The sequence below is a fragment of the Nesoenas mayeri genome, assembly GCF_963082525.1.
Source record: "Nesoenas mayeri genome assembly, chromosome: 3".
NCBI classification, from domain to species: Eukaryota; Metazoa; Chordata; class Aves; order Columbiformes; family Columbidae; genus Nesoenas; species Nesoenas mayeri.
Window position 1 is genome coordinate 100049616 of NC_137544.1, and position 16639 is coordinate 100066254.

General features: G+C 36.6%; 1 protein-coding gene across 3 annotated transcripts in view; it reads right to left on the reverse strand.

Moving 5' to 3' along the window:
• Positions 1 to 16639, reverse strand: part of EPRS1 (glutamyl-prolyl-tRNA synthetase 1) — a 40184-nt gene that overhangs the window by 10129 nt on the left and 13416 nt on the right. For 2 of the 3 annotated variants that reach the window (XM_080341976.1, XM_080341977.1), the window contains 17 exons: positions 15996 to 16122; positions 15257 to 15449; positions 14707 to 14878; positions 13858 to 14091; positions 12344 to 12428; positions 11781 to 11840; positions 9339 to 9449; positions 7556 to 7692; positions 6535 to 6742; positions 6005 to 6117; positions 5265 to 5382; positions 4790 to 5161; positions 3656 to 3886; positions 2878 to 3126; positions 1826 to 2059; positions 1229 to 1494; positions 16 to 67 (listed from right to left, as the gene is read on the reverse strand). In XM_080341976.1, the coding sequence (XP_080198102.1) occupies positions 16 to 67; positions 1229 to 1494; positions 1826 to 2059; positions 2878 to 3126; positions 3656 to 3886; positions 4790 to 5161; positions 5265 to 5382; positions 6005 to 6117; positions 6535 to 6742; positions 7556 to 7692; positions 9339 to 9449; positions 11781 to 11840; positions 12344 to 12428; positions 13858 to 14091; positions 14707 to 14878; positions 15257 to 15449; positions 15996 to 16122 (2962 nt within the window). The remainder of the gene's footprint in view (positions 1 to 15; positions 68 to 1228; positions 1495 to 1825; positions 2060 to 2877; positions 3127 to 3655; positions 3887 to 4789; positions 5162 to 5264; positions 5383 to 6004; positions 6118 to 6534; positions 6743 to 7555; positions 7693 to 9338; positions 9450 to 11780; positions 11841 to 12343; positions 12429 to 13857; positions 14092 to 14706; positions 14879 to 15256; positions 15450 to 15995; positions 16123 to 16639) is intronic. The other variant, XM_080341978.1, reaches the window with a different exon arrangement.

Consider the following 16639-nt stretch of genomic DNA (forward strand, 5'->3'; position numbering starts at 1 on the left):
CTGATGTGTACTTACCTGAGAGAACCAGTCTGCCAGATTTTCTTCTTTTTTAGCTTCTAGACCCAGCCTATGGTATGAGAAAAGAACCAGATGTGTTGCACAGCATTTGGCAATGAAATTTATCCCAACCCTTTTTTTTTTTCCTTAGGGGTAGCAGCAGAAAAAGTGAGGTGTGGAAGAGAATATTTTAATTTTACTTCATAAAGTTAACTTTCCCCAAATTTTTTCTGACAATTCAGTACATATTCACAAGCAGGAATTGCCAGTACTTCTTTGCCTTGGCTAACCAGAGTATTTAATAAAAACAGCCCTGTTTCTTTTCTGCTGTTTGAATCTACTAATTCTCACCACGGTTGCATCGAAGAACCTCATAATGATGCATTAAAAAAGCAATGCCAACAAGAACCTAAAATTAACCAGACCTGCGTGCAAGCTGTCTTCATTTAAAAAATTTCTTATCTAGCCAGTGGCTACAATTTCAGGAAACTTAAGCAACTTGAATTCACCATTCATGTGAAAGTCACACTGTTCAAGACAGAAAACTGACCCTACCACCAAAATAAACATAGCTACTAAAATGGCAAGATTCTAAAGAAGGCTAAACTCACCAGACTTACATGACAGTAGACAAAAGTAAAGTTTTAAAGGTGAAAAATGTATTTTTCTGGTGTACTTCCTATACAAACTAACCACATCTCTGTCTCTAACGTGTGATTTGTGTATCTGAGACAAGAAATAGTGCTGCATAATACATGCTGTGGAAAAACTTCTAAACTTTCAGTGTGAAAGCAGGAGAGGGGATGCACAGCAACCATCACCGGATAGTTACACCACCACCACCAGCAGTGCCTTCCTTGTGGTTGGGCTACATACTGCTCATGGTACTCACAGTAAGTATTTTGGTACAATGAAATAAGCGTAAGGGTTTTTTTTCTTCAAGGTTTACACTGAGCAAGATACAGCAGCACATCTGCAGAAGCAAATACTGCAACATAGCAAGTTCTCAATGACAGTAATAGTACCCAGAGAAGCAGAGTGTGTACTCTGCTTTATGCTTTTCAACAGGCTAGGTGGAATTTTTCTCAGTAGGATGCCGAGGTACAACTGATACAGTTAGTTTGCAAGTGTCCACACTTCCGAGTGAAATGAGAAATGTGTAAAACTCTAAATCTGAATAGCAGTAAAGAGTTGAGTTCTCTAGCAAATAGATTAAAGATCACAACTTTACCTGGTTTGTTTCTTAGGCCCTTGACCCTCTCCTGATCCACTTGAGGAGAGTTCATTACCACTCTGTCCTTGCAAAGGTTCTTTTTTTGGGCCATCATTTTGCTTCTGTTGCTTACTCTGCTTTTCAGACTTGTTCTCTTTCTCTTTCTTCTTCTTGTCTTTGTCATCAGCACCACTAGCAGAAATTGGTTTATAGTCAACTCCTGCAACAGACTTATACTGAGCCTTCAACTGAAGAAGTTCCTTAACAGCTGCATCTATCTTTTCCTTGAAGAACAAAAAAAATAAAGATAAATTCACACAGAAATCACAGGAATAAAATGGCTATATAAAAAAAATAAAATGGATATGTATGGTATTGTGGACATCCACACAGTGTTGGGGAAAAACAATATGCAAAAACCAATAATTAAATGCATAAACATTTTAAGGACCAGATCTGATCGGAATAATTTTAAAAGTACATTTCACATCTCAGAATTCAAATGCTGCCTATTCTAAATGTACATTTCTTAATTCCCGCAATCACAATTAATTTAAAATAGATTTTTAGCTTTAAATACATATATTGCATTTTTATATTACAGGACATTTTTACCTTTTCTGCTTTTTCTGATTTCAATTTCCTAACTTCATCTCCTTGAAGAGCTACTTTGCTAAACAGGGCTTTAGCTTCAGGTGTGTCTGGACCGCTGTTTGGGGCCATGTTTGGGGCCTGAGGCAAAGCACCTTGAGCTACTGGTGGATGTCCTGGCTTGTAGTCCTGCCCAGTCTTTTCCTTGTAGTCAGCTTTTAGAGAAAGGAGGAGTTTTACTGCTCCATCTACTTCATCCTATATGGAGGACAAATAGGAAGATGTACTGGTGAGAACTAAAGAGAGAACTGACAAGAAGCATGATTTTCAGGCTAAGAAAATAAAATTTTCACCTAGCAATAAACAGTGCTTCAAAATTAAGGGAGGACTCAAGTAACAGCTCTCCCCCAAGTACAGAAGTATATTTGAGAGCTGTCATATTGTACCAGAATGTTCCTCTAGTCCACCTGGTCAGCTACAACCTGTTAATAGCAGAATCTACACTGGAAAAAATACAGTAAACTGTTTTACTGTTTTTAAAAAGGGCTTTTTTTAAAAACAAGCAAACAAAACCCCCAAACAATCTGAAAGCACCCAACACCAAAACCAATTCTACAAGGCAGAAATATAGGTGGAAAAAAACAGCAGCTCCTGAAAACATATAGGTTTGTCTCATGTTCTTTTCCACAGCTGTCACTGAATTTGTCAAGTTTTGAAGAGTTGTGCTATTGATGCAGCACACTATATACTTTTATCTTCACTTGTCCCAAATACAGCACGAAAAAGCAAAATACATTAAAAACTTCTGTAGGGTTGGCATCTGCTACGCTCATGCCTATTCATCTAGATGTGAGAGGTTAAATTTGGCTTTCTACACCAGTCACATTTAGAATTTGTATCTCTGAGTCAAGAAAGTATCCCGCATCAGAGTAGTCTTGTGGCATTATCAGGCCATCCAAGCTTGATGACTGAGCCATGACCTGTCCACTGTTTGATCATTACTTGGTGAAAGATGTCCCCCCAGTGGCAAAATGAGGTAAGAATTACAATTGCTTATTCTCTATTAACTATAATACCTTGGGAGCCTTCTCTGCTTTGAGTCTGCGTACCACTTCCCCTTGTTGAGCTACATTATCATAAAGTGCTTTGCCATCCACTAAGCTACCAGGTGCCAAGTTACTGCAGCATACAGAAGATGGAAGTGTAGTGGAAGGTATACAAGGAGGAGCTGAAGGTGGATTTCCAGGCTTGTACTCTTGACCTGTCTTTTGTTTATATTCTGCTTTCAGATTTAAAAGAATTTTCACAGCCTCATCTATTTGTTCCTGAAGCAAGAAAGGAAAACAGCAGTTGCAGATAAAGACAGAAACACCAGAGATGCAACACAGTACTTAAGATAACACAACCTTTTCTAGAATAGCACTAACAGAACTGTTGTATTAAAATTTCTAGAGCTAACTTGTTAGTATAAGTTGTCCTTTCTGAGTTCCGTGGTAAAACGTATTCAGACTCTGAATAAAGAATGGTTCCCTGGCCACTATCAAATTACTACCAAATTTATTATTGCTGTTTAAGCTTTAAAGTTATAGGCCTTTTTTCAAGTTATTGCCTATATCCTGCTTGCCTCATCTTGTATCACTAAAAAAAGTACTTGTTTATTTTCCAGGTTTTCCACACACTATCACAGAACTCATTAAATCAGTCATATCAGCTTAAGAGAGTTTGGAAAAGCACTTCATGGAATTTGAAAGTACGTGTTTATATTCTGTTCCTCAAGTTTCACAAAACCTGTAATTAGGTTTTATCCTAAATTGAAAAAATTGTTCCACTCAGAAGTATTCACTGTTATTACACCTTTGAAGCTTTCTCCGATTTAAGCTTGCGGACCACTTCGCCTTGTTCAGCTACTTTGCTGTACAGAGCTTTGCTGTCTACTGGACTTGGGGATGGAAGAGTAGAAACAGGAGAAGACTGAGGAGGGACAAAGACCACAGGTGGGTTTCCAGGTTTGTACTCCTGGCCTGTCTTTTGTTTATATTCTGCCTTTAGGGATAAAAGGACTTCCACAGCAGCACTTATCTCATCCTGAAAGAGAAGGGAAGGGGCAGAGAGAGGGAGGAACAAAGACAGAGAGACGTAAGACTCCAAAGTGCACCTTAAATACTTCTATGAAAAGACTGGCAGTTTACATGCACCTATTCCATTTTCTTAACTATTTAGTAGAGTTTTTCAGACAACTTTTCTCTACTACTTTCCTGCTTTGAAAAAGTAATTCGCGTTAAGGGATATACAACTCTGTTAGTCCTAAATAGAATTATAACAATAAAGTAGCTTAGCTCTTCACATTTATTTATATTTTATGGTGCCACCAAGACACTATTACGTGTCTTAAACAGTATTTAACCAGCAGGCAAAGTGTGTTATTTCCCATCTTTTCCTGCTCTGCATTAGAAAGAACAGAAAGAAAACAGCTACTAGTAGCTATGTTTTCAATACTCAGCTCCAGAGAGGAAGAGGTTTCAAAAATCTCTGTATTATTTGGATCTTTACTTGCTTTTTTCTTTTCTGTGTTTTGTTTTTGTTTTGTTTTGTTTTTAAGGTCTGAATAGCAACAAGTCAGTCCTAAGAAGTCATATAATTTGACCAGATTTAGTTAAATAAATACATACATACTGCAGGACATCTCAACCCCAAGGACCAGAACTGGATGCTTAATCAACTCATGCTGTGGGGTGAATCTTGTCCACATTTCAGAGCAGCAGTCTAAGAAACACAGGGATTTACCTGCATTTTTATGCATATTAACACAAACTTTGTCATACGTGCCTAGCTAAAAGGTGAGTACTGGAAAATACAAGTCTTGACAGAACAGAGCCCAGTCCAAATGATGATCACCATGAAGACATGGAACCATAAGCACCCATCCACCTCCACAGACAGAGGACAATAGGATATGCAAACGCAAACAAAAAAACATTAAACAGCCACCTTAGGTGCTTTCTCAGCCTTCAGTTTTCGGACCACTTCTCCTTGCTCTGCTACTTTCTCATACAGAGCTTTACTGTCCAGGGTACCAGAGGTCTCAGGCTTTGAAGACTGTTCAGTTATAGATGCTGGAGGATTTCCAGGCTTATACTCCTGGCCTGTCTTCTCTTTGTAATCTGCTTTCAAGGCCAGCAACTGTTTCACAGCTTTATCAATATCTTCCTTTGCTGCCTTCTTAGCTTTCAAGTCACGAACTATATCACCCTGTGCAGACACTCGGTTGTACATTTCCAGGTGACCTTCAGATACAGTACAGGTTGGAGTAGAATTATCACCAACAAGTGGAGCAGATTTTCCTTTTACAGCTGAACTAGCCTAAAAAAAAAAAAAAAAAGCCAAATATTCAGCATGATAATCTTGTACAGTAACAGATGTACAGTCATACATTTTATAGAACTTCTATAAAACACAGGTTTACCTCCTTCTTTGCAGTTTCAGCTTTGCTCTTCTCTTTTGACCCAGATGTTGGCATTTCCTTAGTGTGTCCATCAGGGATGTAAATCAAAATGCATGGAGCATCTTTACAGCTGTAAGGACTATAAAAGTATTTACAGAAAACACAACAATAAAGGAAATACAAGATAAACATGAAACATTTATTGAAACAAATGTTCTACTCTTTCTACAAAATGTTCTGGCACAACTGCAAGTTTATCTTTGTACACCACTGTAGCTACCCAAATTTACATAAGTGAGGATCTGCACTGATTTGTTACATACAAGTCGTTTTTTTTTTTAAATGTTAATGTATTATGCTGAAATGCAGTGTAATTTAGTAACTTGGTAGCCTGCTAAAGAACTGTTACAATTAAATAGCATGCACACACTAAAATTGGGCAAATGCCTGTTTTATTCTGTAACATTATTACTTAATTTATATATTTGGAATTAGAAGGAAACCATGATCTCTTTACTAAGTCCAAGTTAGCTAGGGTGCACCAGAAGCTCAATGTGCTTGCCTGAGACAGTCTGAAGAAGCAGGAATGTACAAGCTAAAAGTGATGCCAGACACTGAAATATTCCACAGAATGGTCATGGTAAAGGTGAAAATTTTTGGAGGCAACTTTACTCTTGCCAATACATGTGTGAAAACATTAAAATACAGCAAGCTAAAGAAAATTCTGTGAAGTCTGCTTAGACCACTCTCAGGCAGCTTACCTCACTGGCTCATACGGTTGATCACAAATAAAGAATCCTCTCCTCTGAAGTTGTATGATGTCCCCTTTTTTTAAATCCTTAAGGCAAGGATCACCTAACATCAGTTCTTCTTGCTGTAAGTGTTAACAGAAATCAGTCCAAATCTAACAGTGCATAACAAATAGTAAGAAATACAGTAGAGCTGTTGACGGATAGCAGTGATTTTCTGATTGTGGAAGTGTTGACATGTTAGTTAATTCCAGGGGCAGCAGAACAAGTACTTGTAATAATATGCCATATCACAAGAAAAAAACTCAAACTGTTGGTCACAGATGTTTAAAAGTCAGGTAATGCCTGAGAAAAAACGTAAGTTAAATTTTAACTTCGTAATCATGAGAGGTTAAATGGAAACCAGGTATATCAGCATGATTTACTTGTTTGACAAATGAAATCTTAAGATTTTTTTTAAAAGGTAACTAGAAATAGCGATGGCAAAAAAATCCCCACAAAATTAAGGTCTGTAGAATAAAGGAGACAAGAAGATAACTTACCTTGCTGTTTTGGTTGATATATTGCTTGAAATCTTCATCTTTACCTAGAACTGGCTTAGTGATCAGATGCTCATAATTAACACAGACAGTTGGGATGAGTGGTGCACGTGGAGTTTCTGATAACCAAGTGATCTTAGTTGTTTTTTTGAAATCCTTATTCTCTAAGTTCAACTTGGCATCAATGGACACAATTTTTCCACTTGAATTTCTACAAGAAAACAGAAATTACCAGGAAAAATGAAATTAATAAGAGTAAAGCCTAAGTGATTTGTTCTCAGTTTATACTGCACCCTATCAACAGATTCACTGAAATACAAGTGATCAGAGTTCATTTTTGAAGTGTGTGAGACAGGCAGGAAAGAGTGTATTTATTCTTGAAGTTCTTCTTTAGTTTTCATTTCTTAAACATAAAGAGACAGTAAAGAACATGAGGAAAAACAATTCTCCTTATTTGCTTTATGCTGTCTATCTCAGCTCACCCCATTCTGCCACCGTCTCAACACAACCATTTCAAAGATAGTCTGATGGCAACAGTCTCCTTCACCCACCTTAACAATTTGGCAACTGAAATTTTGATAGGTGTAGTTTTTCAATAGGCAAAAGCGGGTATTCATTACAGCATGAAAGCTGTTAAAATTCTAAGTGTTCTGTAGTTCTGGGTTCGTTTGTTTTTGTGGGTGGTGGTGGTTGTTGTTGTGTTTTGGTTTGGTTTTGTGGGGGTTTTTTGCTTGGTTTTGCTGTTGTTTTTTTGTGATTTTTTTTTGGTTTTGTGTCTGAAAATGCTGTTTCACAGTGGAAATACTACCACAGATATGCAAAGAAAACTGGATGAGAGGGACACGCAGTATTAGGACTGGTGATTTCAGATCACCAGCAAAATAAATAAAAGTAAATACAAACTGAATCATACAACAGACATATATGGACAACCATGAATATTCTACTGTTTCAATCTACCTATTACAAAAATATAATAAAAGGTGAAAAGCAAATAAACATTTCCTCTCCCAGTATTAGTTACCTGTTTAATTTAGTGATGATAATATTGCCCCAATTTATGAATGTAACCACCTCTCCCTCTGTCAGGGTCTCTGCATCTGCACCCTCGATCAGGACTCTGGAGCCATACCACACAGGTTTCAACCCAACATCGGCATTCTGTGAATAATGATTTTTATGTGGAAGAAGACACTGTTACTTACACAGCCTGACTAAATTTAATGCAGTGCCACAACACTGCTTTAATTATCACAGAAGACATAGAAGAAAGAAAACATACAACAATAGTAACACAAAGCTACAGTACTCTTCCACAAGTCTCTCAGGTTTCTGGTTCACAAGTGTCACAAGTGTTTCTCTATAGTACACTAAAAAAATCCTATATCCTATCAAATACTAGCTCCAACACGACCGACAGCATACCCTATTTCTTTAAGGTTCATACATCTTTAAGATATTACAGATAAAAACTAGGTAAGTTTTTCTCAAGTTTCCATTTTGCTATGCAAATTCCTTTCAAAAATAATTTCATAAATCTAAGTTTTGCTTTTTTATATACTTAACACAGAAACAAATATGGAACATCTCTCAGCTGCGTAGATGTTTAAAGATAGACAATGGAAATATATGCTTACTGCACTAATACTCAGCTTTAAAGCACCTCAACAGTGGAGATAAACCTTAAAAAAAAAAAAAAAAAAGCAGACAGCTAGGACTTCTGACTTTTTCAACTGAGCAGGAGTTTTGAGATTTGTTTCTTCTGGTCAGTTCTTTCTTCATTATATACTGGAGGAAGCATTTTTAAAATGAATGCTTTAACATTCTGGCTTGCATCTGACCAAACTTCAGACTTCTTGACTCTTGTAGAGACACAATTCTCACTTGCATCTGCTCAAAACCTGTTACCTTGTTTATCTGCCACAGGGAAAAAGGCAAACTAGATGTCCACCTCACACTTAGAAGAAATAGCAACAGAAACACTCAGAGCAACAAAATAAAAACAAATAAATGATGCAAAACCTCAACAATATTCACTTGTTTATAAATGTGATATCTAGAGGATGCTTTCAATGAGGCTTAAGTACCACTTGAGACACCACACTCAAAGGAAAGCATCTTTCCTAATTGTAACTCCAAAAAAGAATTGTGTCAGTAACATCCACCGCTTCTTAAAGCTTATTATTCTGTTTACTGGATAGTAAGACTATCAAATTAGCAAGGTCTTAACTTTTGATAATAACTGTTTGCTATCCAGATTTAAAAGTCATATTAAAAAAATCCAGAGATTGGTAGAATTAACATGTTAATATTCTTCTTCTCTACACATATATTCTTCTCTACATAAGTCTAATTTTATAAACTATTTTTTAAAAGTCCCCTACATTCAGCACTCTCATGAATAAGCAGTATCTACTGTATTATAGTCATAAAGCTTGAATAAAATTTTATAATTAAACTTCTCTGTGAAAGTTAGCATCAAACAATAACATAAACTGTCTGAGCATTACTCCATACTTGTAATGTCTCGCTTCTTCCAAAAACTCCCAAGAGAGACCTTTCAATGCACTGTCTATATGCACTCTATATATATACAGAAGCAGTTTCCCACATCAGCTTAACACAACAAACACATTCAGTAGTTGCCCACTTTTTGACATTTCAGTGAAAAAAAATACACCTTGGTTTTATCTCATGCTGTCTGAGCAAGTTAAAAGCAGGACTCTCCTTGCTGACTGTTCCAAGCCAAGGTACTTCCAGCCTGACTGATCTGCAATACAAGAATATTAAGAGAGTAAAGGGAGAACCTTTGGATGTTTAGCCACTTCTTTCATCTCCTCTTGAGCTTCAGGAATATTTACTGGGACCACTGCATCTTTCAGTAAAGCAGTGTACCGAGGTGCTACTGGGTCTATAACCTACAGAAAACAAATGAGGGGGATCATGACTATAAGACACTGACAGAAATAAGATTTTGTATAAAACAACAAGCACCAAAAAGGAATATTAACTGGTATTCTTTATGTTACTGCATTCTTATGTTTGCTTTAATGTTACTTTAATGTAAATCTATAGAAGAGAATATTAAGAAAGCAGTGGTAATACTTCACCATTTCCCATCTTTACTAAAATATTTAGAGTAAAAACTATAGATTGGATCCTACCGACACCAGAAGCAACCAAATTTATGAGCTAATGTCTCACAGCAAAGACAACAAAATGTACTTTGTTAGCAGTTTTACTATGCACATCGGCCATTACATTTGGACAACTTTATCTCTAGGTAGTTGAATTTAAAGCAATAATTTAGCAGTGCAGTTCATTCCTTTTGCAGCACCACAAGAACTGATCCCATACTCATTGTCCAGGTCAGTATTCCAGCAGAATCAGAGACAGACCTGGCTACAGAGGAAGTATCAATTAAGTCTGCGCTTTTAATACAGACACATTAGATACTATAATAAGGCAATACCATAATATTGACTTCATCAGAATTTCTGCAACATGAGTTTGGCAAGTAAAAGATACCACTAAAATGTCTTCCTATGCCTTTATTGTTGATTTTCAAACTCAAATGATGTAGTTTTTCACAGCATTTTTCATACCTGAAATACTGGTTTGACAAACTGTTTAGAAGCGCTTAAAAACATAATTCAATCAAAACAGATGTCTAGGTCCAAAAGGAGTATCAGAGATCTACCAGTGTAACTGGAAACTAACACAAAGGAAAATATCTGTTTTTGTTAATATAAAGTGACTTTTCTTCTCCTTAGTTTATTCCTGCTCAAGTGAAAAACTACACGGCAATTTTAGAAAAAATTATTTAGCATCTAATTGCTTGACATTAGCAAGTAAGGTGATATGATGACATACTTTTAAGAAGTCACACATTTGCAAATTCATAATCACTGAAGTCAGACTCCTAAATGTTAGACACACACTTTAAAAAAGGACTTTGTGTTCATCTCAAAATACAGGTGTGTTTTGATAACTAAATGACTGAATTTTACAATGTTATTACCAAGCTCTTTATTTTACTCATTAAAACCCCCAAACCTTCCTCAGATGACAGATGTTAAAAAGTCAGTAGCATAATTACAGGATAATATAAAAAATAAGAGCTCTCACACATGCAACTGGTTTTGCTCATACTGCAGATTGCAAACTATCTGCACAGATACATGTGAATAAAATTAGCTAATAAATATGGTGCTGTCCAAGGAGTTGAGCCAGAGGTCTAAGAAATTCAGTTGAAAAGCCAATTAAAAAAAACAAGCCCTGGCAGTCCATTGTGGATTTTTGCCTAATATCCAATTCTTAGTCCTATTTATGCAGCAACAGAAAGAACCAATTCATAAACCTTTGTGTATGTAGCAGACCAAATGCAAAATACATGAAGAAATACAAAGACACATGCCAGACAAGCAATAACTACTTAAATGAACAGATTTGGGTACTATCTAAGCAAAACCAAGCAGAAATCCCAATGCAAAATAACAGGTGTTTCCACAATCACACAAAATATGCAATCAGCATTATAACAATTCGCCTTATTATAGTGTCCAAGCATCCGCTGCCAGAAAGCAACTAGCCATGTCAAGATGCAATATTCCTTCTTTGACATTTGGTCAGAAACATCAGCAGTGCTGGCTTTACCTACATAGGCAGCATGCCCAATACATTAGTCCTTTAGCCACAGAAAGGAAAAGTGGCCAACATGACTCAAATTGAATAAGATTTGTGTTTATGTTAACAAATAAGCCAAACCAGAAATGGGCAGCCTTTAAAACTAGGAATAATGCATTTTCAGTGGGTTTGTAGAGCTCCTGTTATATAAGCAAATGTGACTGTGCTATGAAGCTGCAAAATGATAGCTTATGCTTTGTATGCTTACAGCACTGTAAGCTATATGCTAAGGTAAAAAGCGTTAAGTAATACCTTCTTACAGATAGCTCGCAGCTTGAAAGCAGAAAAATGAAATGCAGTTTTCATATCAGATTTACAGCAAATATCATTAACTTTCCCCGTACTACTAAGTAAGGCAAGTAAGTATTGGTATAAGAGAATTAATAGGATTAGTGCTAGTTTGGGTTAGAAAGGGGGGGACATTCCATTTTCCTGAAAGTATGCCAAACGCAACATATTGCAACTGCTACTTGTTGTGAGAAGCACTCCAATGAATGCTGGATTCTCTACATATCCCAGAAAGAGAAGATCAGGAGTAGCAACAAATTCAAGTAAGCACATACCTTTTTGTTAAAGGACCAAATTTTATCCCACTCCATATTCACGACAGATCGAGAGGAGCCCTGGAAAAAACAAACAAACAAATCCCATGTTAATATAAATATTCTAGCTATTAAATCCATTTTAAAAAAGGTCCTTCAAAGACCACAAACCCTCTACCATTAGCATTCATCAAAACAGTTTAGAAAGACACACTGAGCTTGCAAAATGGCTTGCATGGTCTTGCGTGTTGCATGTTACATGGTGTTGCATGGTGCTACGTGGTTTTGCAAGCTGCGTGTTGTGTCCTTACATGTTCTTGTGTGTTGCATGTTGTTGCATGTTGTGTGTTATTGTGTGTTGTGTGGAGCTGCGTGTTCTTGCTGTGTGTTGCATGTTGATGTGTGTTCTTGTGTGTTTTTGCATGTTATGTGTCATTGCATGTTGTAGCGTGTTGTGTGGTCTTGCACGTTGTTGTGTGTTGTCGCATGTTGTTGCGTGTTTCTGCATGTTGTACTTTAGCTGAAACTTCACAAAAACTTGGCCTTACCAAATGAGAGTCAAAGAATCAGAAGAGAACACCCACCTGAGCAGCAATAAACTGTTTTAGCCCTTCAACTGTCATGCCTCTTCTTAGGACACCACGCACAGTGGGAAATCTTGGGTCATCCCTGTTAGGAAAAGATGTTACATCAGTATCACATGTTAGATTCTACCTATTAGACTGATCAAAAATTTCACTAATACTGCCACACAGGAAAGATTCACCTTCCCTTGTGGGAATTAAGAGCTAGATGAGAAGATCTAACTGAAAAGACTGAGCTCTTATTCATACCAAATGTATGGTGCAGATTTTCTTCTGTTTCACCCCAGGGAGGGAAGCCATCCCTCAGTGACGTGGTTCTTTTCCTCTATCTATTCAACCTTAAGTCTCTCAAAAATGGCCAAGGCAAAAGTTACGTCCCTATCACATTACTTCCTTTCCAATGGCACTTGACAAACGGAACCTGAAACAATAGGTCATGATCCCTTCTTGCTCAAGAGAAACCAGAAAGAGATGAGTGGCAATGACAATTATCTCTCAATTACATACGTGATAGAATTCTGTGATTTTATTCCCTTAAGCAAGAAATAAACAGAGCTAATCTGAAATGTAAAGTATGTGTTGGTGGGAATGAGTCAAACCTTGCTGAGGCCCTAACAGGGAAGCTTGGGAAGGGATAGGTCATCAACAGACCAGCTACGCCTCTAGAAATAAAATTTAAAAAAATAATCATTTTGGCTCTAGCAGAGTGGCTCCATGCATAAGCTAGGAATACAAGCTTCCGACACAACTGAAAAATAAAACCAACAAAAAAAGCACATTTGGCACACCTTAGTAAGACAACCAGGCAGCCTAGGAACTTGTGTAAAAAGATGGTCCCATAGGCTGAGCACAGAATAACTAAAACCAGCCCAGGAAAAAACACTACAAGGAGTTGTCTGAGTTAGCATTATCCATGGATTTCTTCAGACTCCTATACTATGAGAAGAGAACTTCAGACTCTGTGCTCCAACAGCTAGCCCAGTGTGGGAATGACAAAAGGAGACTCTCTAGACTCCACATTTCTTGCAGAATTGTAAAACCACAGCTCACTCCTTTTCTAGGAAAATACTTGGGCTACTAGGCCACTGAGCACCATCTGCAGAAATCCAGTTAACATGAAAAAAAAGAAAAGAAAGAATGGGGGGAGGGCAGGCAGGAAGAAAGTAGTATGGATTTGACTAGATGGATAGGACCAGTAGTTTTTCAATTCAGGCCCCCTTCTGGCACTGCTCAGGAATGTCTCTGATGACTCAGAGTGGAAAATGTGTAAGTAGCATTAGTAGCAAAAGCCAATGTCCAAAAATAAGCTACCTTGTCTTTACTACAGGATATGAACATGTATAAACAGACACATGGTGCGTACAGAAGCCAGTGTAATTAATCTATATTCTTAAATAGTGTTTAAATATTCATTCATGCTGCTTTGATGTCTAACTGCTGTCCAAAACAGAGAATGTACACATCAGTTGTGAGCATCTAAAGGAACAATGCTGAACTACAACCACATAACATACCATCCATCCACAAGCCCTTCATTGACAAACCACGTAAGCTTTCTCTTGGAGAGCACAGTGTTGTTGAGGTTTAGCCGGCTATATTCCCATATATATGGCTTCCTAATGCCCAGTGCCTCAATGATCCAGTAGAATTGTTCATCTCTGTCATGGTATTCAGTTGTTCTCAATGCATGTGTGACACCTTCAATACTGTCAACGATGGGGCAGGCGAAGTCATATGTGGGATAAACCCTGAGAAAAAAAGAGCTTCAATTAGCAGGGCAGAAGAACAAAACACTGTCCTTCCGTGTAAATATTTAAATTAAGCATAACTCATATTTATATATTATATCTATCCTGAAAACTTTCAGGTCAAGACTAAAATAGCACATATGCAGCAAACTCTCCATAAAAAGACCCAGACAGCAATACACTTTTAAAACAAAGAAAGCCTTCAATAAATTAATTGATCATAGCCTTAATATTCAAAACTTAAAAAAAAAAATAAAAAAATAATCCTACATGGCTACTGCTCTTCTCAAATACATAATATGCTGTCTTATAGGGGTTGTTTTCCCTAAATGCCAAAAAGAATAATTAATTGATTGAATAACGTGCAAAGCTTTCATGCTTAAAAACAAACCTCTACCCAAAGACATAGCTTTACTATTATACAAATGTGAAATCAATGTTTTCAAAAAGGGAGCTGTATAGCTGGAAACAGAGGTTTCAAATAAGCACTGAAGCACAGCCTTGAACAACTGGGTAAGCTTACTTCTATGCATAATGTAGTAATTTTACTAAGGAATAGTAAACACCCTGAAAAGTGCAAAAATCACAAGGCACACATGGTGGAAGTGGACATACTTGTAGGTACTTCCAGTACGTGGGTGAGGCTGGTTTTTACAACGATAAAGCGTTGGATCCCTCATACATCCATTGTTACTACTCATATCTATTTTTGCTCGTAGACAACAAGTTTGTCCATATTCTGTTCCCTTTTTCATTTCTTCCCACATTTGTAGATTCTTATTAACACCTAAGAATAATAACAAATAAATAATTTTCTATGGTATTATGAAGTTGATACAGAACCATGTTTTATTACTGCAGTAACAAAAAGCAACATCACCCCCTCTCTTTAGGTACTGAAATTCATTTTCACACATTTTATATTTTTAATTTTTTAAAAGTGGTAATGAATAGTGATGAATTCATACATACACAAGTTTCCTTCACCTGTCTAAATGTATGCTTATTCCAGCCTTGTAAAACAAATCACTAAACACTCCCAAGTTCCTAAAAGGACCTTAGCAATATACAATTATTTATCTCATGCATCTTTGTTAATAAAAATCAAGTCTTGATGCCAAATTAAAAAGATAAGGAAGTGAGACAGAAGCTTAAGATGTCTTACAGTTATTTCTGTGTTTAGATTCGATTCTCTGCTCACGCTCTGCTTTCATTTGTTCTGCAGGAGTGTCATCCACATACGCCTTCCCTTCTTGAATAAGCTTCTCAGCATATTTCATTATTGTTTCAAAGTGATCTGAGGTATATGTAAACTGGTCTGGCTTGATGTGCAGCATTGCCACATCTTCAAGAATAACCTGCAAGGTGTTAAAATGTATGCTGTAATATTCAGGAAACTTAGTTTTCTTAAACCTCTATCCTCTTCCTGACAGATGTGGTATTTTTAATGCTTCATTGTCCAGGAAGCCATAAGAATAACATGACATGCATGAAAGAGAGGCAGGCACTTATCATTAATTCACAGCCTTTAATTATATGAGATCAGACTTGGACAACTTGAAGAAAGAGGCAGGACAAGAAAAAGAGATGAAAGCTGAAACAAATTACTTGTAACAGACTAAGGTGTTTTTATACAATGAAACCAAGAGCATATCGCAAGAGCTGCATACCTACATACTGGAAAATAAACATGGGAAAAAGGGGCAGAAATAAACTACCAATAAAAAGGCTTTAAGCTTTTTAAGGTAAAGATGATGGAAATCTTTTCCAAGCATCAGACTTAAGTACAATGCTGGTACCATAAAAATCTAGTGAAAAAAAAAAGTGTGCAAGAGCAGATCTGCATGTCAATTACCTTTAAATTAGCTATACAGTGAATGGCTTTCCCTGTTCTCTTATCATACCTTTTCAAAGTCTTCTTTCTCTTTTTCTGGATTTGTGTCATCAAATCTCATAATAAGTTTTCCTTTAAAGTTAACTTGGTAGTGCTGATTCAGCAGAGCAGCTTTGGCATGACCGATATGCAGATATCTGAAAGGGAAATTAGAAATAAATATATACATCAGCACTACTTCAGTTAGACTCCTTTTTTTTTTTTTGGTGAGAGAAGGAGAACAAATGAAAAGCAATACCTAAGTCTAACAAAAAATATCCAGCCTGGGATATCTGGTGAAATAGTGTACGTTTACAGAAGTAGATTATGGGGGTTTTACTACAAATTCAGTAGTTAACTGATAAAAATACCTAAATCTGTAAATTAGAGCATCACCATAAATATAAATATAGGTATATAAATATATACCTAAATCTGTAAATTAGAGCATCACCATAGATATAGGATAGATATAGGACTGCAATTTACAGACTAACTTAAGCCAACTCAATAGTTGCTACCAGATAATCTTAACCTACCACATTCAAAAGAGTGCAATTTTCTGAAATGGTGGTTGCTGTGTATTTTTAACACAAGTAAAGAAGCTACTGACAATTTAAACTGAATGTAAAAGCCCAAATGCACAAAATGAAAATCACTTCCAAAAGAATTTAA